At 39.9% G+C, this 24172-nt stretch overlaps 1 protein-coding gene across 1 annotated transcript; it reads right to left on the bottom strand.

Annotated features, from left to right (window-relative positions):
• Positions 1-12118: 12118 nt before the first annotated feature.
• Positions 12119-21968, bottom strand: LOC129750904 (uncharacterized). Its single transcript, XM_055746075.1, has one exon. The coding sequence runs from the start codon at positions 20080-20082 to the stop codon at positions 17542-17544; it is 2541 nt and encodes an 846-aa protein (XP_055602050.1). The 5' UTR covers positions 20083-21968; the 3' UTR covers positions 12119-17541.
• Between the last annotated feature and the right edge of the window lie 2204 nt (positions 21969-24172).

Raw genomic sequence — 24172 nt, forward strand, 5'->3', positions numbered from 1 at the left:
CCTGAAGCAAAAATGACTATTTTCGTCTATTCGTTCCTTTGCAGCGTTATTTTTTTCAATCCATTAGAGTAAGTTCACTGGTGTTGGTAGAAATTTTGTCACTTTTTGCACATTTTGAAAATTTTGCCATTCAAAAACATTTTCAAGATCTGTGGCCTTCAAGTTTTTTAACAACACGTGATGTAGTTTCGCATGCTGTGATGCCCAAATAGCAATATTTCTATCACATACGGCTGAAATAGAAACAGTGCTGTAAAAAATACAACACCCAAAGATCTTGAAAACATTTTTGCATGGTAAAGTTTCAAAATGTCAAAATTTCTACCATTTTTTCCCAACACCAGTGAATTTGCTCTTAGGAAAATTACCAATCACATCCAAGTATCCATTTTACTGGTGCCACGTGAAGAGTACAGTGGCAATAAAAATAGGCGCCGAAACTTTCTCCATAGAGATGGATGAACATCAGTAAGCCTTGATTGCTTTTGGCGCCTTCCTACTATGGGGCCGTTCACATACCACGTGGACAACTTAGGGGGGGTAGGGGGGGTATGGAAATGTCCACGCTTGTCCACGGAGAGGGGGGTAGGGGTTTGGGTCATGTCCACGTGGACATACTTTCAAAATATTTTCTAAAGGTGAATAAATATTAAGATGTTTAAATCAAAATATTAAAATGGCACACCTTTCCAGTTTAAGTTTGAACAATAAGTAGCTACTTGAAAGCAAGTGATAAATATGATAATTCAGAAATTTCAATTTTTAATTTTTTTTTATATAAGGAAATTTTTATTCGGTTTTACAAAACCAGCCATTTCTATAATAAAAAGGCAAAAAGTGGTGTTTTCTAGCTGTCAAATTATAGGTATTTATAATAACAACTTTTTCAAATCTGTCCACGTGGACATCCGGGGAGGGGGGTAGGGGTTTTCCAAATGTCCACGCTTGTCCACGGAGGGGGAGGAGGGGGTCAAAAATCTCATTTTTCTGTCCACGTGGTATCTGAACGGCCCCTATGGGTGGTTTGAATGAAAAAAAAATTGGAAAATTGGGTGCCATGACTTTTATTTGGCACGAATAAAAACTAAAAATAAATTAACAAATCCTACAAATACATTTTAGGAATTATCTCTTCGTTGTGTTTTTCTTCGCGGGAAGACGAACATTACAAAAAAATCGCATGCAAATCAGATGAATCCTGCAAAAGTGATTCGTGTTCGCACATAAAGGGCGATGCGGTCAAAATTTGGTCAATATCAACTTGACGTATTTCTTTCAATTTTGCACTTAAAAAGCCTGAACACCACTCATTTTGAAGGTGTGTTTGTAGAATGTTGCTCTTATTTTGATTTTGGAATTCACTCTTCAGTTGTCAAAATGCCGGCCAAGAAGAAGAGCAGCGTATCGCGAAAATCCTATCTTCTCGCACGCAAAGCTGGCAAAATCGCTGAAAGTTGCCAAATTAACCGTTACAAATGTAATTAAAGTGTTTGGGGAACGTTTGTCGACAGCCAGGAAGTCTGGATCGGGGGAAATCGAAAACCAGAAGCCGCTGAGACGACAAAGAGAGTTGCCGGTAGTTTCAAGCGAAATCCTAACCTCTCTCTCTCCGAGATGCCGCAAATAAGCTGGGTGTATCGTCTACAACCGTGCATCGAGCCAAAAAACGAGCCGGACTATCGACTTACAAGAAGGTAGTGACTCCAAATCGCGATGATAAACAAAATACGACGGCCAAAGCGCGATCCTGGAGGCTGTACACGACCGACGATGCTGACGAAGTTTGACTCCGTGGTAATGGACGACGGAACCTACGTCAAAGCCGACTACAAGCAGCTTCCGGGACAGGAGTTTTATACGGCATAAGGAAGGGGAAAGGTAGCAGATATTTTCAAGCACAATATCTGGGTTAGCAAGCCATCTGTACCTGTGGCTTGAAAAGCAGCATTTTCATAGCTTCCGGGACTGTCAACCAAGAAATTTACGTGAAAGAGTGTTTGAATAAACGTCTGCTGCCTTTCCTGAAGAAACACGGTTGTTCTGTACTATTTTAACCGGATTTGGCATCTTGCCATTACGGTAAAAAGGCCATGGAGTGATACGCCGCCAACAACGTACAGGTGGTTCTCAAGGACAAGAACCCTCCCAACACGCCAGAGCTCCACCCAATTGAGAAATACTGGGCTATTGTCAAGCGGAACCTAAAGAAGACCAAAAAAACTGCTAAGAACGAGCAGCAGTTCAAGGCAAACTGGCTTTCTGCGGCGAAGAAGGTGGACAAGGTGGCTGTACAAAATCTGATGGCAGGGGTTAAGCGTAATGGCTGGCAACTCGGATTTGGAAAATCGGAAACCTAACTGAATATTTTTCCTGAATTTTATATCAATTAAACTTGAAAAAGAAATTTAATTTGATTTTTTAAATAAACGATTTCACCAATTTACACGCGTTTTCCCTTGACCAAATTTTGACCGTATCACCTTTTGATCAGTTTTGAGTTTATATTGCCAAAAGGTTCTTCATATTACAATTTTTATGTGGTGAAATTTTTAAATTTTTATAATTTTATTTTCATACTATTTGTTCCATCGGAAACAACTACACGAAAACTTGAAAGCATGTTTTCTCGAAAGTTGGTTTTCTGCACTACTTAATACCCTATAGGCTTCGAAAGCTTCATTTGAATTCAAGAATGGCCAACTTATAGCAAATAAAAAAAAAATTACCAAAATTTGAGATACTTGTTTTATTTTCAAGATTAACTGATTGTTTCCAAGTTTTATTATTTGTCCTAGAGATTTTTATAATTTTTAGGAGGTTGAAAGCGATATAAATTTAAGAGTTTTGAGTTTTGTCTAATACAACATTAATATAACAGAAAGCTGATAGTTTTTCAAATATTCCTATCATCATTTTTTTTTAAATTTCGCTCATGAGTGAGTTGAGCTCGAAAACATAGCAAAAAAGGGCGGTGAGTAAAAAAAAATGGAAAACCACTGATCTGATGTTTCATTTCTACAGCATTTAAAAGTTAAGAACTTGAATAATTGAATTCAAAATAATAGCATACGAACTAACCCGAATCCTTGAAGTAATAATTGCTTGACATAAAATATTTCCTTATAATGTTCAGCAAAGTTGTGTGTATTGGCAATTTGAACAACTTGCTTCAATACACTGATTTTCTTAAACTTTTTCATACACGGAAAAAAATTGAGTGGTCATCCCAAAGATGCTGTCATGATAATTTTACCATTTCAGCGCTATAGTATTTTCAACCACGAAAAGTTTAACATCGATTTTGTGAAAGTGCGCATGAAACAATATTGAAATTACTATGTACCTGGTAATTTTCGATAACTCTCAATGTTTGTTGTCGAAAATACTATGGTCATGATAATTTCATCATAATTTCTATCACAACTACCGTCCGCATAGTAATTTTGACATTGTGGCACCATTTCATATCAACAAAATACTACGCACATCGTACTTTTGAGAACAAAACATATTTGACTCAAAAACATAAGTGCGTATGATAATTTTACTATGGTAAACATTCTTGTTGTTTACACTAATTCAGGATCATTAATCATCAAAGCCGTTTGTAAAAAAAACTAATTTTGAGCTGCTCTATAGTTACATAACTTTGAAAATCATTCCAGAGCATCGGGAGAACACACTAACATTGACCGACGTGTGTCGGAAGTGTGAATTTTCATGTTTCAAATAATGTCATAATGCATGCATGCAAGTAAACAAACAAACATACATAGTAATTTTACTATTTAAATCAAGCTCCTCGCTCCTCCTAATCTTTATCATAACACATACTAGTTTCATCATGAAACATATTAATTTTACTAGGGACGAAGTAAAACAATGCATCATTTCATTGACAATTTTACTAAAACGTAGTCGAATTTACTATGCGCAGCCAAATTGAGCACATGGTAAAATAGCTATGCGTAAAGTATTATAAACAACAAAACATATTTGACTCAAAAATATGGTCGCCTGTTGTTCGTTTAAACCACGGATTTAGTAATTTTACTATGCTTTTTTTTGTGTGTAAAAGGTTATGTTACAAAAACTGAAAAATTCTCAGTTTATTTTTTAATTCTTTTTACTTTCTTTTTGTTTTTCATTCGATTTTTGTGATGTCCTCGACAAAGTTTCTTAAAATTGCACGATCTTCAACTTTGTTGTTATACTTGTTTATATCTCCCTCCTGAGTGAATTAATTATTTATTTTTCGATAGAATATGAAAGATCTTGATGCGAAAAGGAATTATTTCGAAGACATCGAGTTTCTAACGTTTGACGTTTAGCCACTATTAATTTTAATAGCCGGGAACAAATTGAAACTTTTCTCAAACAGATTCCATTAATACAAAATCAGAACGACTGAGTTTACATCGGAGCTCCTAGTCATGTGCTTGAGGTGACTATAACAGTTGGTCAAATGGAATGAGAAGATGTGCTAAAGAAAATTGTAAATTGTCAGCCAGAGAGAGCTTTTTGACTGAGAGAAGGCAATGAAGGAAACGGAATCACTTCTACTTTCAAATTTAAAAGCTGTTTAATAACATATATATATGATATATGAAAGCTTATGCTTAATTCTTCTGTCATTTTGAATGGATGTGATCATTTCGATCGATTCATCAGACGTATCATCTGAAATTAACGATTATTTTTTCTGAGTGTACCAGAACGAAGCCGGCCTCGTTATTGCTGTTTAAAGACAGAGTGCTAGTATTGAATACCTTGGATTTGAGCCGCAAGTGAACAATCTAGCTGAGCTGTTTTGTATTTTGATTTTATAACACAGTAATATAGGTTATCTCTGGGTCACCAGAACATGTGTCACTTTAGATATTTAGTATACAGCAGACAATGTGCTTGGTTTTATTGTATCTTTTTTTTTAATTTATTTTTTTTAACTGTACATCTAAATTTCCAATCACATTCTATTGTTTGATATGGGCATTTCGAATACTGAATGAAAGCTGACTAGTTGACAATTTTTCTTCGGAGTGATCCAAACAAAAAAAAACTCAGCACACAGCTGATTATCTACTGAACAGAGGGAGAATCCACAAAAGGACGTTTCGGATAAAAATAACTTCAGAGTCTCGTTCGGGCGCTTCTATATAAAGGTTTGCTATATTTTCTTCCGAGCAGCGGCAACGGCGATCCAATATGTCATCGAATGATTCAAATGTGGGGGACATCTATTAAAAGGTTTTCCTCTTGCTTGGCCGATGCGTGTAATATAACGATTCGTAATCGTCCATGCCACAATATTCTCGAAAATAAAAACAGAAGAAAAAAACCCGCCACTTGGCAATGAGTTGGCAGTTCGCTCGCGATTCGGTTTGTTTTTGCGTTCCCCACAGCAACTGCAGAACATTTCCGGCACGAGGACAAACGAAATCGGATTAAGTGCTGTCGAGGGGCGGAAAATGTGGGAAAATTAAGACGTTTCTTTCTGTGTGTAGTACTTATGGCCATTACGGAGAAATTGCATGCATGTGGAAATTGGGAAAATTAAAGACCAAGTAACTGTACTGCGGTCGGTCGTCGTGGCGAAGGACGATAATTCAATTTGGAGGATTAGAATGCCCGCGTAATGCAAATGCTGTAGTCTTCGTCTTTGTGCCAGGTGTGTGGGCCGACTAGCTGGCTGGTTTGTTCCAGAAGGGGATTGTAAGTCTGTGGCCCAAATGGCGTGGGAAATTGCGTAATGCTAAATGCGGGTTCCGTTTGCATGTTAGGCTGTCACTATTACGCTACCTTCGGTTGTCTGGTTCTAGGATGATGAAATAACATCGGAGTGTGTCGCAAAGATACGTAGAGAACATTTAACTGTTGAACTTTAACTTTTATCAACTGAACTCGCAACTTTCTATTGAACAATTTTTCAGATTAGTTCAGAAGGTTTCAATTTGATAGATCTCTTTTCTATGAACCTACAACATATTGCAAACAAACCCGACAAATACTTGACAGAAATGAAACTTGCTACCTTATATTCTCTTCGCTGTAGTAAAATTGAGACGAATAAAAGGGACCCAAAAGCTCTAATTGCCCTTCTTTATCATACTATTTTAAGTGATACAATTTGGCTGGAAAAGCTAGCATAGCGTAGCATAGCATGGGGTGACTACACACATCTTGCATTGGCTGATACACATGATACAACTAATAATCAAAACCAGCATAAGATGCCAAAATGAGAATCTGGATTCATTTCTCATTTCAAATGTTGATTTTGAAGATTAGTGTGGTACCATAATGTACACCGTGACAAGTCAATGTAATCATGGTAGGAAAGATCTGAAACAGTAAAATAACTCTTTAGGTGCAGAGAACTCATACGACCCATAAAGCTGTTTCAGATAGTAATCGGAAGGGTGCAATTGAGGAAATCCTACTTGGCAGATAGGATTGACGAGTGATAGTATGAATGAAACATGAAACAATCTCACCAAAAGTCCCTCGTCGTCCAGGAGTGTTGAATATGACATAACACACACGATTTGTCATCCGTTGCGATACGTTCTTTCCACATTTTTCAATCGAAGCTACTCAATTCTTCCTCCTGAGCACCAATTCGTGAATATTTGCCCCGTCCAAAAACCTTTGGAATCGAATTGATGGTTATCACCGTTGTTTTCACATTTTTAAGCAGTTCAGCTTTTCAGTGAAATCGTGGAATTTAACAAGATCAAACAATTATGTAAACATGTTTAAAAAATATCACTTCCAGGTCCATTGAGTAAAAAATGAAATCCAAGTACTGGCACGATAAACGAAACCAAAATCAAGAAGGCTCTTTCAACTCCATGAGGCAAATTTTAAAACTTTCTGTAAGACACTTTCCTTAAGTTTGAAGCACTTATTTGGTAGCCATCTCTGCTATGAAAATCCAGCCACACGTTTTATGACACAATTTGGCTGGAAAAGTTACCGAAAAAATAAACGAAATACGGTGGTCAAATCTGGCGCAAAATATTTTGACCGCTAGTAGGGAGATATTTTGCAAAAAAAATCGTAATGGTCAGCTAAATGAACTCTTCAGCGAGCACCTGACAGGTTTCCAGCCAGAAACTTTCCGTTAGTAAGTCTCGCCTGCATTTTCCGGAAATAAACAAGAAGAAAAAAAAAATTAAAAATTTGATGTCTAGTACTTGAGAAGGCAGACCATCTGTGGAAGCTGCAAGTTAGTCAATGCTCCATAACGATTGACACGATGAATGGCTTAAAATGCTAGGGAGATCGCCTCCAAATGCGATCGTTTTCCCTGCATAACACTTCAATAGGTCCCACAAAGTTAATAGTGAGTGATTTGATTCTTCACAGTTTTAAATTTTCCAATTTTCCACTTTTCACGATAAAATTTAGAATTTTGACAGGAATAAAACATCGTGACTTTTTCAACCAACGCCTACTTCTCTCTTCCTCAAGCAACCAAAAGCCACATGCACATTTTCTATTCTACATCACTATTTCTATTTCAGCCGTATGTGATAGAAATATTGCTATTTTTGCATCACGGCATGCAAAACTACAACACGTTTTGTGAAAAAACTTGAAGGCCACAGATCTTGAAAATGTTTTTGCCCGGCAAAATTCTCAAAATGTGCAAAAAGTGACTTGCTCTTAGAGCAAGTTCACTCGTGTTGGGAAAGTGGTAGAAATTTTGACACTTGTAGCACGTTTTGAAAATTTTACCATGCAAAAATGTTTTCAAGATCTTTGGGCGTTGTATTTTATTTACAGCACTGTTTCTATTTCAGCCGTATGCGATAGAAATATTGCTATTTTTGCATCACAGCATGCAAAAATACAACACGTGTTGTAAAAAAACTTGGAGGCGACAGATCTTGAAAATATTTTTGCATGGTAAGATTTTCAAAATGGGCTAAAAGTGTCGAAATTTCTACCACTTTTTCCCAACTCCAGTTTTCTTAGATTCACATTTGGTTTAGTAAAGGTACCCAAAAGTCTTTCATGTTCACCTGTGTACCTTCCGACTTTTGAGCGATTTTTGAAACTACAGAGATGGCGGCTCGGCAAATAAGTATAGCAATCTGATGGCATCGTGTTGGATGAATAAATTTTCTTTTGTATCAAGATTTTATTTGTTTGTTCTTTAGATTAGTTAAAAAAAAACATTTGGAAAAAAGCTAAATCTCGCCAATCCGTATCAAAAACCAAAACTAGTTTTGAAAATATTAAAGATTTTAAAAGTATTTATCGCGATACTTACCTACATTCCTCGTTTGTTCGTGAGAAATATATTCTACACACTATTTCCAACATATACGTCAACAGTACTCACTCTCCTGAAAACTTCTCTTGCATTTTTATCGGGACATGTGTGATAGGAATCCTAGATAAAATAAACATTTAACGCACTTTTTTTTTGTAAAACTATGGACAGTGATTTTGTTTAATTATAAAAATTATTGATGTCTATACAGATACAGAGTTGTAATTTGTAGTTACCAAGTGAATTTCTTCATTTTTCTTTCCTTATTGCCGAAATGTTTAGTTTTTTTCTTGTCTTCGGAAATTTTCATCATTCTTATCTTTCCTATTTATATAGATACAAAACAATAAATTATCGCAATAAAATATCAGTGGTGTATAAAAATTTCATTACTTTTATTTCGTTGCTCACCGTTTTTCTAGACGCTAGTTGTTTTCTTACGTGATACTTTTTATTATCTCAAAATTTCACAGTTCTGAATTTAAGGCGTATTTTTTTAAAGTTTTTTTTCCTAAAGTATTTTTAAACGTTATTTAAGTTAATAATTGGCCGTGTTGTTTCTGGTGGAACTTTTAGTTTGTTTTTTTTTTCGTATTCGATGAAATTAATGTTAAACTTTCCCAAACTTCCTGTTGACCAACGATATACCAATGTGTGTATTTTTTATGTGTAAACTTAAGTGACTAATGATATTTATATTTCTTGAATAAGTATAGTTCTATAAAAGTTTATGTATCAAAAAACACTTCATCGTTACCATTTACACACGTTTACGTTAGCTTGCTTCCTTTCGAATCACCCGGTAGCTCGCTAAGATTCGTATCAAAATGATACCGTCTCAGTAGGCTAATTTGCAGGAAATAGTTGTTCGACATCAGTTTGCGTTGCGGTTTGTTTGATGTGTTTTTTTTTTGGCAGAATCAACGTGATTTCGCCCTTGAGTTTGTTTTGTTTTCAGTTTGAATCTTTGTTGCCGCGGAAGTGTGAAACTTATCGTATTGTCGTCGGCGGCGTATCGGCGATATCGTGTTTATGTAATTAGTGGGATGTGATACGACGGAAGATTTGATTCAGTTTCATTTTTAGGACAGGAATTTTCCCATCCAAACCACACAGAACCTACAAACCTACTTCGATGGAAATCATCTGATGAACGTTTTGGTGGGAGGTTTTGAGGAAGGAGAAACTCGGGAAAGGGTAGGTCGAGAAAATGGAATTGATTCCTAGGATCAAGGAGAAGGAACTACCGGGCTTTCCGTACGCACCTGCCGTCTCTGTTGATTTGTCTCATATAATTATTTCTTATCGCATCGATTCGTAATAATTAATATAATTATTGCAACATAGTTGTGTTTCCATTTCACATGTATCATATTTCTGCGCGAACAACTTTCCTACGGGAACGCGGGTCGTTTCTTGATCGCTTCGTTCGCTTTTGCATTCATCCCAGCACTTTGATTAGACTGATATACAGTTGATTGTGTTTGATTTTCTTGAGAATAGTATTGTGTTTTTTTCTTCTATTTCCTACTTATACAATTCGGAGATTATTTACAGATGTTACTCTGGGATTTTTTGTTTGCTTAACCTAACGTGAGAAAGGGTGTGTGTATTACAAACTAACTGTCATAGCAGCCACTTTTCTTCCATACTAACTTTTATGATTCTCGTTCAGACCAATTTGTATCGCTATGCTGTAGCGCTATGCAAAACGCACTAGCTTTTTAGTTAGAGGGTAGCTTCTAGTTCTACTTCGTACACAACTATACAATTCGCAAATTGCTACAAGTCCCGGGACACAGTTTCTAAGGCGATCCCTTCGGTCTGGCCCGGGTGTGTTCTAGTTTTACTTAAAACATTTCTACTCAATCTCCCTTAACCGAGCGCCTAAACCTCGCGTTTTCGCTGTCTCGATTGAACGGCTGACTCTCCGTGTAGAGAGATGTGTATCTTTATGTACAATTTGAATTTGAAGTTTTGTGATTGTTGATCGCCTTTTAGGCGAGGCCTATTGTTACCGCCAATTATTGCCATGTTTGAAAACCTTACACTAACCTAATCGTTCCATTACAGCTTCATTATCCCCGCTCTAGGTTAGTAAGACCCTTATCAGGAGCGCGACCTGTCAATTCCCTAAGCTAGATATCTTTGCTCGGGCTCTGTTCGGGGTGTCGACGATGATGCATTGAACAGAGCTCTGTGTTGTAGAAGAAACTTCCGATCGTAAATAATGAACGCGCGATTCCAACAGGAGATCGATCCGTTCGGAACTGACAGACAGACTGACTGATCCCCCTCGGCGTTGTGTGTCGATCATTCTAGCGGGATCAAGTGATCTCCTGGTGGAATGCCGCAGCCCGGTGAGCTTCGACCAGATTGGGCTGAACGCATGGAAACAGTGTGTTTCATCGTTTTCGGGTCAACTTGCTTGATACGGAGTTATCTCGTCTGGTACTTATTTGATTCGAATTCTGAGTAAAGTTTGCAATTCAGGGGTCTGAATTCAATGTTTCAAAAACAAAGTTTGATTCGGAAGTCGTCATAGTCGACAAAGCACACTGTTTCTGGGAGCAAAGGCGTTGTTGCCGCGCCCCCCTGTGTTCCGCGATCTTGTGTCAAAAGCGCGACCAGCTCATCGAACCCGGTAATGAGCTTCCAGCTAGGCAGCCAGCACACTCGTCAGTGCAAACTTTAAGTAGCTCTGTATACCTCATGATCGCAAACGCGAGGCATCTACACATTGCTGACAAGCTGCCGCCGGTCAGGCGAACTCACGTGCTCGATTAGACGAGTTTTTAGCAGCGATTAACAAGCCCTTTAGCAGCTGATATGGCTGATGTACGAGTATAACTAGGGCTGGACTACGGGCAAATGGCTGGCTAGCTGGAAGCTTCGCAAATCAGCGACGCGAAACATTTTACGATTCATCGGAAGTATTATACACCCCTCACTGCAAATGTTTGGTGGTTTCGTTTCTTGTGTTCAAAACAGCTCGTCTAACACCGCGCCAAGCCTCCGCCCTCGCCTTAGGCATTTGCGAGGGTTCGGCCGAGGCGATCGTCGTACTTTGGCTCCGTTCATTAGGCTTTTCATCGAATGTCTGCAAAAATATAGCGCATTTCACCGTTTTTCACCTTTTCACAAAATTCGGTTCCTCAAACCGCCGCTTAAAATAGCGGTTGGTCATGCGCCAAATGAAGAGCGATTAGTTCGACGAGGACAGGGGGCGGAGTGGGCGTACACGGTGCCCGGTATAAATTGGATTGCTTTCTCCAAGCCCCTTCTGGCCCACCTCATTGAGGATTAGTGGCAGTTTTAGAGGTTTAATTTTTTCGGATTTTCCTCATACACGTTTCCATTTTGGCACCCCGGAATCGGTTGTTGCATTTTTTCTGTACGATTTCTGTTTTTCCTATGGAACTCCCCACAGCACAAATTGCATTCATCAAGAAATGGCTTAGTTACCCCGGTGCAATAACAACAACTTGGCACGGGGGGCATGGAACTGGGAAATGCAATCAGCTGGAAAGCGAATGTACAACAACAACAGCCAATTCGTTCGGAAAAGAGTGGAATTAGTTTGAAGTAGAAAGAGAAAAAAGAACACACTCGCACTCGAAAAACGGAAGAGCATAACAAAAATTTTAAACTATAACGGCCTAACTATGAAAGGTTTGAGCAGCCTGTGACAGGTTTTTGGAAAATTTCTCTTTCTGGTACCTTACAACTGCAATTGGTGGCGCTCGATTAGCTAACACTTTTTGACAACTCGCGGCTACCCGAAGGGGGCAATTAAAATTGCAAGTTGTTTTGTGTTGTAGGTTTCTTTTCTTTCGCTGATGTTGTTGTTTTGGTTTGTCATATAACGATGACAATCGGAGCTCATCGGAAATGTATTTCTGGTCAATTAATTGAGAATGAATTTCGGAGTTGGAAAATGCCGTTGAACTCACGTTATACAAGCTCATGTTTTAGTAAATTGAACGACATGGCTTGTGACTCATTTTCCGTTTTTGCGATTGTCAGGAAATTTTTAATTTGACAAATGATAGCCGTCCCGTTAGTTCATATTTCGTTTCTTAAGTGGTTATCGAGTCTTTGCAAAATTCTTAAAATGAAATTAATCAAACCTTTACATTTCAGCTTACGAACATCTCTATGAACGTACAAAAATTCTTCGTTTGACCAAAAGTTGTACCAAGAAGTTATACGAAAATCTTAAACATAAAATAGATTTCGAACAGTTTCAAGGTCTAAAATTTCAACTGAAGAGAACGCGCCTTTTTTCCCGAATTTTCACATCCCAGGATGATTCATCCCTAAAAGAGAATGCGCCTAAAAAAATTTGGTTATTTGGCCTCATAGCAGGCTGTGATCATGTCTCGTGCTGCCGATTCAAAACTCAAAAATTGATTCCGGGTCAAAATGGAAAGCTCAAGGAAGATGAACTTATCTATATGATTCCGTTTATCTCAGGCTTGCAACCGTTGAAATTTGAAAACCATGCTCCTTTTTGAATAGAGTGTCCATTTCCCGGCCACTTTCCCATTCCCGGGAATCGGGAAATCTGGTGGCCTGTTTCCCGGGAATTCCCGTGATCCCGGGAAATATTCAAGAACATGTAAAATATATGCACTTCGATTCAAATATACATAGCATATCGAACCTTTCGTGCATTCAAGCCCATAATTTGTTCAAAATGTACTCTTCATAATGTTTTTTAACTTATTTTTAATCAAACAAATCAAACAGTTTTCAACAATGATAAATTAAAAACAGTTTAACGAACTTTAAAATAACCTGAATAAGTCAAATTAAGAGTTCATTCATGCAATTAGAGGTTGATAAAAAAATATGTTTTTATTTGTTTCATTACTCCAACCATTTTTCTTTTTCTGAACACTTTTCATATTGCCTCTTCATTTAAAAAAACGATATATTCTTCATTTTGAGGTTTTGAAATTCATCTGGCTTTCAAAGCCAATGGGAAACAAGTGCATGAATGTTACTTTCGAGATTGCGATTTTTCATATATTTTTCGAAGTTTTGTGGGTTTTTGTTCAATGAATACAGTGTGGAAATACATATAATCTTTTCAAACTTATCTATTTGAATAAAAAAAAATGCACCAAATGGCTTCAAAATGTCTACTGCCACAGGAATCGCCATATTTTCAATAGGTTTTGTATGACTACATTCTCAAAAAGGACGATAAAAATAATTCCGGAGGCTTTCAGATTTTTCCAGAGAAATAATTTCATACAGGTTGTCGGGAATTCCCGGGAATGAAACTACGATTCCCGGGAATCGGGAATTCCCGAATTTTTCGAATACCCGGGAAATCCCGGGACGGACACTCTATTTTTGAAGTCTGTTTCACATAGAATCTGGTCGCATCTTTTCATTTACTGCAGCGCCCCTAGTCGTCACGTCGCGAATCTGTTGACAGTGTTTTAATTCGGATGGTTTGTTTACTAAGTGGTGAAAATTTCATCAAGATTGAAGCAGTCAGTCAAAAGTTATCGACGATGGAACGCGAAAGGCGAGAGAAAATTCTGCACACTCACGTAGAGAAACCGACGTGCTCAGGGGTAAAGATCGCGAAATTCCTGAAATATCCTAAATCGACTGTAAATCCGGTGCTGCAACGTTTCCGGGAGACCCTTTCGGTGGATCGAGCAAAACAAACCAGGCGTAAAAGTGGAACATATGGCCGGAAGCTGCGAGCAAAGGTAATTCGATCAGTTCTCAATAATCCTGGAATCTCCTTGCGTGATTTGGCGAAAAAGTTCAAGACGAACCACAGTACAGCTCGACGAATTTGTTTGAGAGAAGGCTTGCGGTCGTATCATGCAAACAAACACCCCAACAGGACGCTGAAACAAAACCTGGTTGGCAAAGCCAGGGCAAGGAAGTTGTACGAGAAAGTGTTGACCAAGTACAACGGATGCATTTTAATGGACGACGAAACTTACGTCGAAATGGATTTTGGACAAATACCCGGTAACAAATTTTACCATGCGAAGCGTAAAGGGAATGTTGCGGGTAGATTCAAGTTTGTTTTCGCAGATAAATTTGCTCGTAAGTTGATAATTTGGCAAGGGATCTGTAGTTGTGGGAAGTAGACTAAGATTTTCATCACTGGGGACACAATGAATGGAAATGTTTACAAAGAAGAATGTCTCCAGAAGAGAGTTTTGCCATTCATTCGGTCTCACAAAGGTCCGATGAAGTTCTGGCCGGACCTGGGAAGCGGCCACTACAGCCGGGATGTCGTTAAGTGGTTTAAGGAGAACAAGATCGATTTTGTTGAAAAAAGTATCAATCCACCAAACTGTCCGGATTTTCGTCCTATCGAGAAATATTGGGCAATAGTTAAGGACAAACTGGAGAAATGTGGCAGAACCATGAAAAAACCCGCTCAAATGGAAAAGTGGTGGAACAAGATGGCGAATGAGGTTACCAGCAGTACTGTGCAGAAAATGATGGGTGGTATCACAAAAAAGTTCAAAAATTCATCCGAAAAGCTGACGAATGATTTTTATGGTTTTTTTTTCCTAAAGTGAAATAAAAAACCCTACAAAATGAAATTTTTAATGTTATGTTATTTCTTTGCGGAGAAATGATCTATTTTATCCGACCAGATTCTATGTGAAACAGACTCAACATTAGCTAGCATGTGTTGTACGGTAAGAGTTAGTCCAAAAACAGGTCAAGGTCATTATTTCGAATAATCTTAATTCTGTATAAGTGTCTGAAAAGCTTCATTAAACTTATAGAAAAAAAAAGGTACACAGTAAACGGGAATAATCGAAACCGGTTTTATTCTCCGCATTTTAAACAAGTGTAGCACGTTAATCAGTTCAGCAATTTTTCAAAAAACCGAGTGACTTTAATCATACAAAGTCCAAATCGTATATGCTACCAAAAATCTTCAGTGAACAATCTGCATAACTAACTGGAGCTTTAAGATATTACCGAATACCGCAATAATTACCAAAAAACTGTTAAAAGGTTACCAATTGGGCGATGTTATTACCAAACAATCGGTAATTTTTTTCAAGAATTTTTGGTAATATCTGAATATGTTTACCAAAAAGTCGGTATTTTTACCGATCAGACTGTGAAAGTTCAGTCAGTTAAATAAATTACCGAACTCGTAATTTCCCGGTTAGTGTATGAACAAGTTCTTTGAACCAACATAAAATAACAAAAATTGACTGTGGTTTACATTCACTGAGATGAAAAACTCTAAACCTCTAATTTCATCACGTTTAAAACGATTAAAGTCTATCATCGAAAGTTACATTTTCACAAAAAAACGGGACGGCTGTGATTGTGAGTTATCCGTTTCAGAATTTTAATCCACCCCAAGGTCCGAACGGTGATCCTATCAAATGCGCTACAGTTTTGAAACATTCGAGTCCAAGCCATCGCGTGCCTGGGAAACGAGCTCAGTACGACCAACCCCTAACAGATCCCGTACATCTTAGTCCTATCTGCTTAAGCTAGTGAACGTAATAATGATTTTAAATAAAATAAAGATAACCATAATTGCTACAATATTAACAATAATAATGATGCACATGTTCCTGTCGCTGTTGCCGCGTTCAGCGATCATCTGTGATCGCCATTCACTATACATATAATGCGCGAACCAACCTCTACTAATAATAAATATCAGCGTTAAAAAATATACAACTAAACAATGTCACGAGATACAAGGTCGATGATAATTGTAACAGGCGAGAGAAGAAAAAAAGTATAACAAAACAAAAAATAGAGTCCTAACCTAAATAAAAATAGAAATCTTTCAAGATTCTCGTCACGCATTCGTTCGCAAAGTTTATGCCAGTGCCAGCGTCGTCCCGTTCAGTACACCCGATTCATTCCTTCGTTCGTTAGCTCGAAACAAGATCTCACACAGAAGAATGTTCCTCGCACATTCCGCGAAACCCCTAGGGGCACCTTCTAGCACCACTACCATTCACCGTGTTGATCGAGAATGCGAATTGAAGAAGAAAAAAAACTCCGATCACGCGAACGAGAGCGAAATCCATTCACCGCGTTCGCTGCGTTTACGCGCTCCGAGTAAAGAAAAAAAAAACAACAAATCTAAAAGGCAACGAACGATCGCGGCGACGATGGCGGCGCCCATTCATCAATCTGTGTCTGCGATCGCGAAAAGTTGAATAAATATGCACAACAACAAAGCGAGAGAAGAAAAAAAAACAACAACAACCCTCGACTTCGGAAAAGTTCCGCTCTCTTGAGAGCTAGTTCCGTCCGAGATCCGATCGGTAGTTGAGCTCAGTTTATTCTCTCGTGTTGTTGCTCACGTGCCACGCCATGCTGTCTGCACTGCCTCCTTGATCGCGGTTTGTTTGCCTTCACATTTGAGCAAAGTCAAGATTTAAGTCAAGTCTAGTCGAACCTGATCCGCTCCCGCTCTCAATAGGTACCAAAGTGCTTCTGGCGTGGCACGTTTTTATCTGCAGACTTGAGCAGACACGAGACTACATACATATCTCGAGAAGGGGTCTCCCCTTATTTGGGGATGCCAGTTTGGTGGAACGGACTTCTGTGAGACGAAATTTTAAAAAATGAAGTATTGGTGTAATCTCAACTTATTGAATCGTATTCAAAGTCTTGGTAAATCGATTAAAATTCTTGAATTCGATTTCAAATTATTCGATTTATTTTAAGAAAAACTTTTAAAATTACCATTAATTTTCATTCAGTGTTTTCTATAAAAGGCGAACGCTGAAAAAATCATCGAAATTCCACCAAACTAGCATCCTTCGAACCGATATGTTTAGAATGGCAACTGACTGGAAACGAGATACAAGACGCACCGAACCGTTTGCGCAATCGTTCTCGATCGATCTGTCTGGCAGTAGTATGACTCCCCTGGCTGCGTCCCGCCTACGGGACAGGTTCTGGGCGAGCACGTGCACGTGAATTCCGCAAATTAACCGCGCTAGTTATTCTATGCGACTGCTCTGCGGTGGGCGCTAAACGGGACACATACCTGGCACACCTCCATTCAACTCAAATAAAACAAATCAAAAATCGCACGCATTCACGCTCGGTTTTCTAGGCTAAGTATAAATCTAAACGCTAAGTCTCAAAATAAATTAAACCTAAGAAGCAAAAGTGGCTCAACGTATACGCTAGGTTCAGATGCTGCTGCTGCTGTTGCTACTGCTGCGTGTTTCAACAATTTACAAGAACATACCAAAAACACAACTGCTCCCGCCCTAGGCCGGTGGCACGATCTGGCCGACGCGACGTGTTCTGGAACCGAATCCTCGGCTGCCGTCGGGCCCAATTGGGGTACGCACCACTGCCTCGGCTCCCTGTCCGTGCTGGTGACACTGCATCTGGACGGCGCTGCCGGATCGCGATCGGGGTCCCTCGGTCGTGGAACAGGCCGAGTCGATCGAAATGCGCCTATCGTAGCCGGAATCCGTCGAAATGCGGCGCCCGTTGTAGTACTCCGAGTTGCTGGACAGCTTCCGCAGCGGATCGAATCCGTTGGAGTATTTTCGGGGTGAAATGTTGGGACTTTCGAAGCCCATCGATCCGGTTGAGAACTTGCGCTCGAAGTTGGACTCCATGGAGATGCGACGCTGCGGCGTCATGCCCATTTCCGGTGAATTTGTAAACTTGCGTTCATAGTTGGATCCGACGGAAAATTTGCGGACATTGTTGTGTTCCGAGCACTGGGACATCCGGCGGTACACATCCGAGCACTGAGAGATCCGACGTGAGCACGAGCAGAACTCGGAACAGTTGGACGATCGCCGGGATGGCACCTCGGAGCAATTGGACGCCCGACGAGACATGCTATCGGCGACCGATGAGCATTGGGAAGTGCGTCGGGACATTTCGCCGCAGCTCGAGTATCCATCCGAGCAGTTGGAGTACTTCCGGGTTGGATCGTTGCTTCCCATCGAGAAAGTACTGGGGCGACGATTGAAGTAATCAAAGTTTTCGTTACCGCACGAGTATTTTCTCTGCTGCGGGGAATGCGGTATGAACATCGGTTGCAATGGTTGATGTTGCTGTTGTAGTTGTGGTTGTTGATGTGGCTGCAGTGGCACAATTTGCTGCATGGTTGGTTGATCCTGTGGTAGCGGAGGTTGTGCGACCATTTGTTGATAGACGTGGTGCATTTCCGGCTTCGGATAGAATCCGGAAGAACCTCGACGCATTTTGTAACGATCGAACGTCTCTCCACCACGGCTGCGTTCGATATCGTGGCCCGCCACGAATTTGTAATTTTCAACGAACTTCGTTACGTTGGCCTTTTTGCCAGTCTTCTTTTTCGGTGCGACTAGCTCGAGTACGATGAACTCTTCCATGTTTTGGGCGCGACGAGCTGAGGCCGATTCGGTAAACTCAATCAGAGCGCACTCGTTCTGCTGCAGTTCCGGGTGCTTGTTAATGAACTGACGAACGTCCGCTGGAATCGGACCACCCGGGCGAAGAATGCGAATGAGAGAAATTTCGCCACATTTCGAGAAAAGTTCCGAAACCTTCTCGACGGTGTATTTATCACAAGGAAGCCCTGTGGCGACGACCGTTCGGGATGGCGTCGTTTCGTCATATAGCGGAAGTGGATCGACGCGCCGTATCTTCGTACCCAAATCGTTCAACTCGATTTTGCAGCTTTTCCGTTTGATGGCGTAACCGACAACGCGCCAATCTTTAGTCAGTTGCCTCACACGTTTGAAGCTTGAGACCAGCTTCAAGCTTACGAATCCTTCCTTGTTGCGACGGACGTGCTTCAAAAGGAACGCATCCTTCAGTATGCTATCGTTCGAGAAGTAAAATTCGACCTGTTCGATAATTTTCTCACACATATCATCATCGGGGATCTCGAAGGCTTCGTCCTCGTTGGGTGCATTTTCGTCAAGCTTTTTCGTGATTTCACATCCCGAATCCTTGGCGTTGTCATCCGACGAGCCGGCTCCAGCATCTTCAGCCGGATGCTGCGATTCGGTTGAACTTCTTCTATCGTACGAAAGAGACACATCACTATCGATAGAACTAATCGAATCTTTCGTGTCGGAATGTTTCATGCTGGCCACCGGAACGTGGTCATCATCGTCCAAATGCAAATCATCATCATCTTCCTCCTCTTCGTCATCGAGATCGTAATCGTGGATCTCATCGTGACCGTGATGATGGTGGTGATGATGATAGTGATGCTGGGGGCTTGACTCACCTTCCTCTCTAATTATCTCCTGGTGCTGCAGATATGTGTGATTATCGGTCATTAGGGGTGAAAGGGTGTCTGGTTCTTCCGCATCGACAGCCTCATCCAATTCTAGCAGTCTCAGCTCTTGGACATTTTCTTTGATGACGACAGTCTCACTTTCGGTGACAATATCATCAGCCGGTTTGCCCTGAACTTCGAGTACCAATAGCGGCTGTTGCTGTTGTTGTGGCATCTCTGCGGCGCTGCCACTTTCCTTCTCCACTTCCTGTATCGTAACCTGGGTCGCTTTACTGCTCGGTACCGGTGCAGCACTTTCACTTTCGTCGTATTTTTCTATGAGAAGAAGTGAATCAGTCATTGTGGCAATTTCCACTTTTTCAACGATTCTTGCGCTAGCCACACTCGCGACTTGCTCCATTGCAGCAGAAATAGCAGTAGTTGTTGTTGTAGTATCAACAGCTACTTTTGCTGGCGCCACCTCCAAAGTCTCTGACGTCGGTGACGATTCCGGTGCCACTAGCACAGCGGCGACGACCGGTTCACCAGCAGAATCACTCGGTGTCGGCGATGACATATTGCTGCTGCTGTCGATTGTGTTTCCCAAAGTATTGCGCAAATATTATTTACTCTAGCTAGTTGAGTTGTTCGTTGATGTACCGTACGCGCGGTTCCACACTCTATCTAATATGGCTTCGTTTTACGTGAACTTCAGTTCAGTTACTTTATAAGTTGGGAGATTCGCTTTGTAGTTTTTTTTTCTCTATCGCTATCGACAGTTTCTTTTGTTTTCGAAACCGTTAAATATTAGCTGACGAAGTATAAAAAAAAATAAATATATTTCCTGCACAGCCCGATTATCACTGGGGGTTTGGGTTAATTAATTTTCCGATTGCGCGCTCCTGCACGAACCAATTTTCCAATACTGCTGCTGCTCTACGGGGCGGCGTTTATCGAGCACATTACATTCGCTACGACTTCCAAACACTAATTTTTCCGTTTTCCTAGCTAGCTTTCTTCGGCAAATTTCGATTGCGATTTTTTCTGCTCTCTGTGCTTCCACCAACGCCGTCGTTTTGTGTTGTACGTTACTTTTTTTCCTAAATTTTATTCCGCTTCTACACACTCGTCAAAGTCTTTCGTCGTCGTTTCTCTGTCTCTGTACCTCGTTCGGTCGTTCGTTAGCTTTTGCACATTCGCTGTGTCTCTGCACTAAGCTAAGCGCGCACACCACACACGTCTCTGGTTTAAGGTACTTTCACAATTACACTCCGATTGCCACACGGGGAAGAATTCCGGGGTCCGGGGTAGACGGAGGGCAATAATTACGTGTGGGCTCCACGGAACGGATTGGGTCGAAACGAAAGAAGAAGTGAATTCGGTTCAGTGCCTCAGTTTTTTCCTCCTTTCGAGCGATGCGATATACAATTTTTTTTTTTCGTTTGCTTTCGCGAGGGCTTAGTTCGCTCCTATTGTACAAACACACGCGGTTGCAACCAACAATTGATTTGAATTACTGTTGATTAGAGTGAAAACTGTCTTCTTTCACGTTCACTGAATTTCGTTCGCTTCACTGTTCGAAAATGTTCCACACCGTTATTTTGTTTTGCGATTTCTGATTGGTTTATTGGTTCGTCACACACAAAATTTCTAATTCGCTGGACCGAATCTCGGAATAATATCTCAAACTTTTTTTTCGAAAATGGATCTGGTGTTTTCCGGAAAACTCAGCTACTGCCACTTTCAGAATTATTCCACATGAAGGACCTAGCTTTCCGAAAAACGGGACTATTTCACAGGTTTTTTGTGGAGACTTTTAACAGTCGGGGGCCAGCTAGCAAGCCTGGTTTGCCTCCGTTACTATTGCTCGAATCTCTGCAAACTTGCACTTGCCAAATCGTAGTAAATATAGTACTTTCTGTCTTCCGCGCTCCAAAAACACACCTTCACCACAATCTGCGACCACAATGTTCCAACAACTCTCCACCACTATTACTAGTCGATACCACCAGCAGCAACCGGAACAGCATCGACAACTTCCAGCAGCCTGCACAGATCAATGAGTTAATATCCATCAACAATTAGCTTCACTTTTCCACCGCACTTTTCTACCGATGGCAAACGGTTTCAAAAACTTTCCGATTTTCTTCTCGAATCAAACACAATTTTTGCACGCGAATCCGTGAGAGCTGTCGATGATCGGCTGTCGATTTTTCGCGAGTTTCATTCGGCTTTCCCAAAAAGCGGTGGACTTTTAGTGAACAATATAGGAAATTGACGGTAGTTAAAAACTGATTAGCAGATTTCGTACTGATTAGTCTCCAAAAAAAAGTAATCGAGAGATGTAATCACACACTGGGGTGTTAATTTTTTGTTTTGGATAGCGCACGCATACAAGAGCAAAAGTACAATCTTCTAAAGGTGTTTCCACGACAAGTGTTGTTGAAAGACTGAAATTCAGCATTGAAATTACGCCGGTTTTATATGGTGACTCCCTCCGCCGAGCCGAGCGCACACATATTGTTGCGCGCTTCGGGCTGTCGCCACGTTTGGTGGAGCCGAATCGGGAAAATTCTCGCGCTCGCGCTTGGGGAGAGTAGTGCTCCCCATGAACGATTCGGTTCGGGGAGCGTTTTCGGTGTTGTTGTTTTGGTTTTGCTCGCGAACTTGGGGCCCTCGCACGATCAACCACTAACCGAGGGTTGCATTTGCGGGCTTTCTTGTTTCTGCTGCATCTGATCGGTGAGAGCATGCATCGGCAAGTGGATAGTTTTGTTTTGTTACTGGTTACTTTTTATGTTGCTATTTCGTGGGTTCACGAGACTTCTGGTAAACTGAGATCGAGGCAGATATTCATTGAGTTTGTTTTGTTTTTCGGGATGCTGCAAATCCAACGAATCCATCCATATTCTTTCAGAACGAGAATCATAGATTTATCCAAATCGTTATCAAGCTTAGTTAGAAGGTAATCGGACATTGCATTTGTGACCTTCCCGGTTGAACCTCTGCCAGTAACAATCGTTGATGATCTTAGACTACTAAAACTTAAACCAGTGAAAGCTTTCTTATGGGACAAAAAGGATTGTTAGGTACCGAGCGTAGTAAAATTCACTTAATTTTTTTTCGAGAAATCAAGAATGTTTTTAATATAATTGTTGAACAAGAGTTCAACTGTTCTAAGATGCATAACTTCACAGACACAATGCGACTAAACTAAAAACTAAAACTATCCTAAAATTAAACTAATTGTAGAGAGAGCAAATCTCTGCAATGGAAGACTGCATCGATTTTCCTCTGAAGTTAGAGATGATTTTGTTAGCCATCTCTTCGATCGATTCAATGCCCGCAAGCCGTTGAAGATCTTCGGTGCTGTGCCAAGGTGGAAGCCGCAAAATCATTTTCAGAACCTTGTTCTGAATCCTCTGGATGGCTTTCTTCCTCGTCGCGCAGCAGCTAGACCAAATCGGAACTACATACATGATCGCTGGTCGGAACACCTGTTTATATATCAGCATCTTATTTCGCAAACACAACTTGGATTTCCTGTTGATGAGAGAATTAAGAGATTTAGTGTATTTATTACATTTAGATTGAATATCTTCAATGTGATTTTGAACTAACTATACATTGAAAATCTATATGTATTAAACAGGGAGAGACACAGAAATGTGCGAACACGCAAAACTCTTCACTGGATCATCCGATTTGCATGCGATTTTTTTTTGTTGTGTTCGTCTTCACTCGAAGAAAAACACAAAGGAGAGATAATTTCGAAAATGTTTTTGTAGAATTTGAAAATTAATTTTTACTTTTTATTCGTATCAAATAAAAGTCATAGTACCCAATTTCCATTTTTTCTTTCATTCGAATCACCCAGAGTAGGAAGGCGCCAAAAGCAATCAAGGCTTGCTGATGCTCATTCATCTCTATGTAGGAAGTTTTGGCGCCCATTTTCATTGCCAGTGTACTTTTCACGTGGCACCAGTAAAATGGATACTTGGATATGATTGTCCCTATGGGATGCTGCAACTAGCCGGTAAGAAGCATATTTACGAAATTGTTGTTGCATTTCTTGTTGCATCAGAATCAAGGAAAATCTAATATTTTTTTAGATGATTGTTCGTGCACCGTTAATTTTTTTTTTAAATGCCATATCATTTTAGCAATTCAAGTAATATGGATGTAAAATTTTAAATAGCTTCAAAACATTGCCATTACCAAATTATTTTAGATGAGTTTTGATAACACAAATAGAAAGTCATATAACTTTAGATTGAGAGTTATAAAAAAAAAAGTCATATAACTGAACCTTTATTTATTATGGTTGATTTTTAGAAGATGTTAGGAATTTATCCAGTCAGTTTAAGAATTGAATGTTATCAATTTTGTGATTCCAAGTAAATTGCATCACCATCATAAGAACGGATTGGAGGATCAGGAAACATTTAAAAATGCACACTACCTTTTATGTTCAGTGGTTAAAAGGAACTTTTCCAAAGTTTAGCTATATAGGACGTTAACTTGATATTAGATTCAACTCTCAGTTTCAAAAGTCAGAAAAAAGGATCGTAATCAAAAATATCATCAAACTTGAAAGAATATAAAAATTTAACATTTAAGTAAAAAGCATGCCACCTAAAATTTCGAAACATTTAAGTATAGAGAAA

This window comes from Uranotaenia lowii, chromosome 3, assembly GCF_029784155.1.
Source record: "Uranotaenia lowii strain MFRU-FL chromosome 3, ASM2978415v1, whole genome shotgun sequence".
NCBI lineage: Eukaryota > Metazoa > Arthropoda > Insecta > Diptera > Culicidae > Uranotaenia > Uranotaenia lowii.

Excerpts from the sequence above, each read along its gene's own strand:
- LOC129750904 (XM_055746075.1), bottom strand. The coding sequence starts at position 20,082 with ATGTCATCGCCGACACCGAGTGATTCTGCTGGTGAACCGGTCGTCGCC.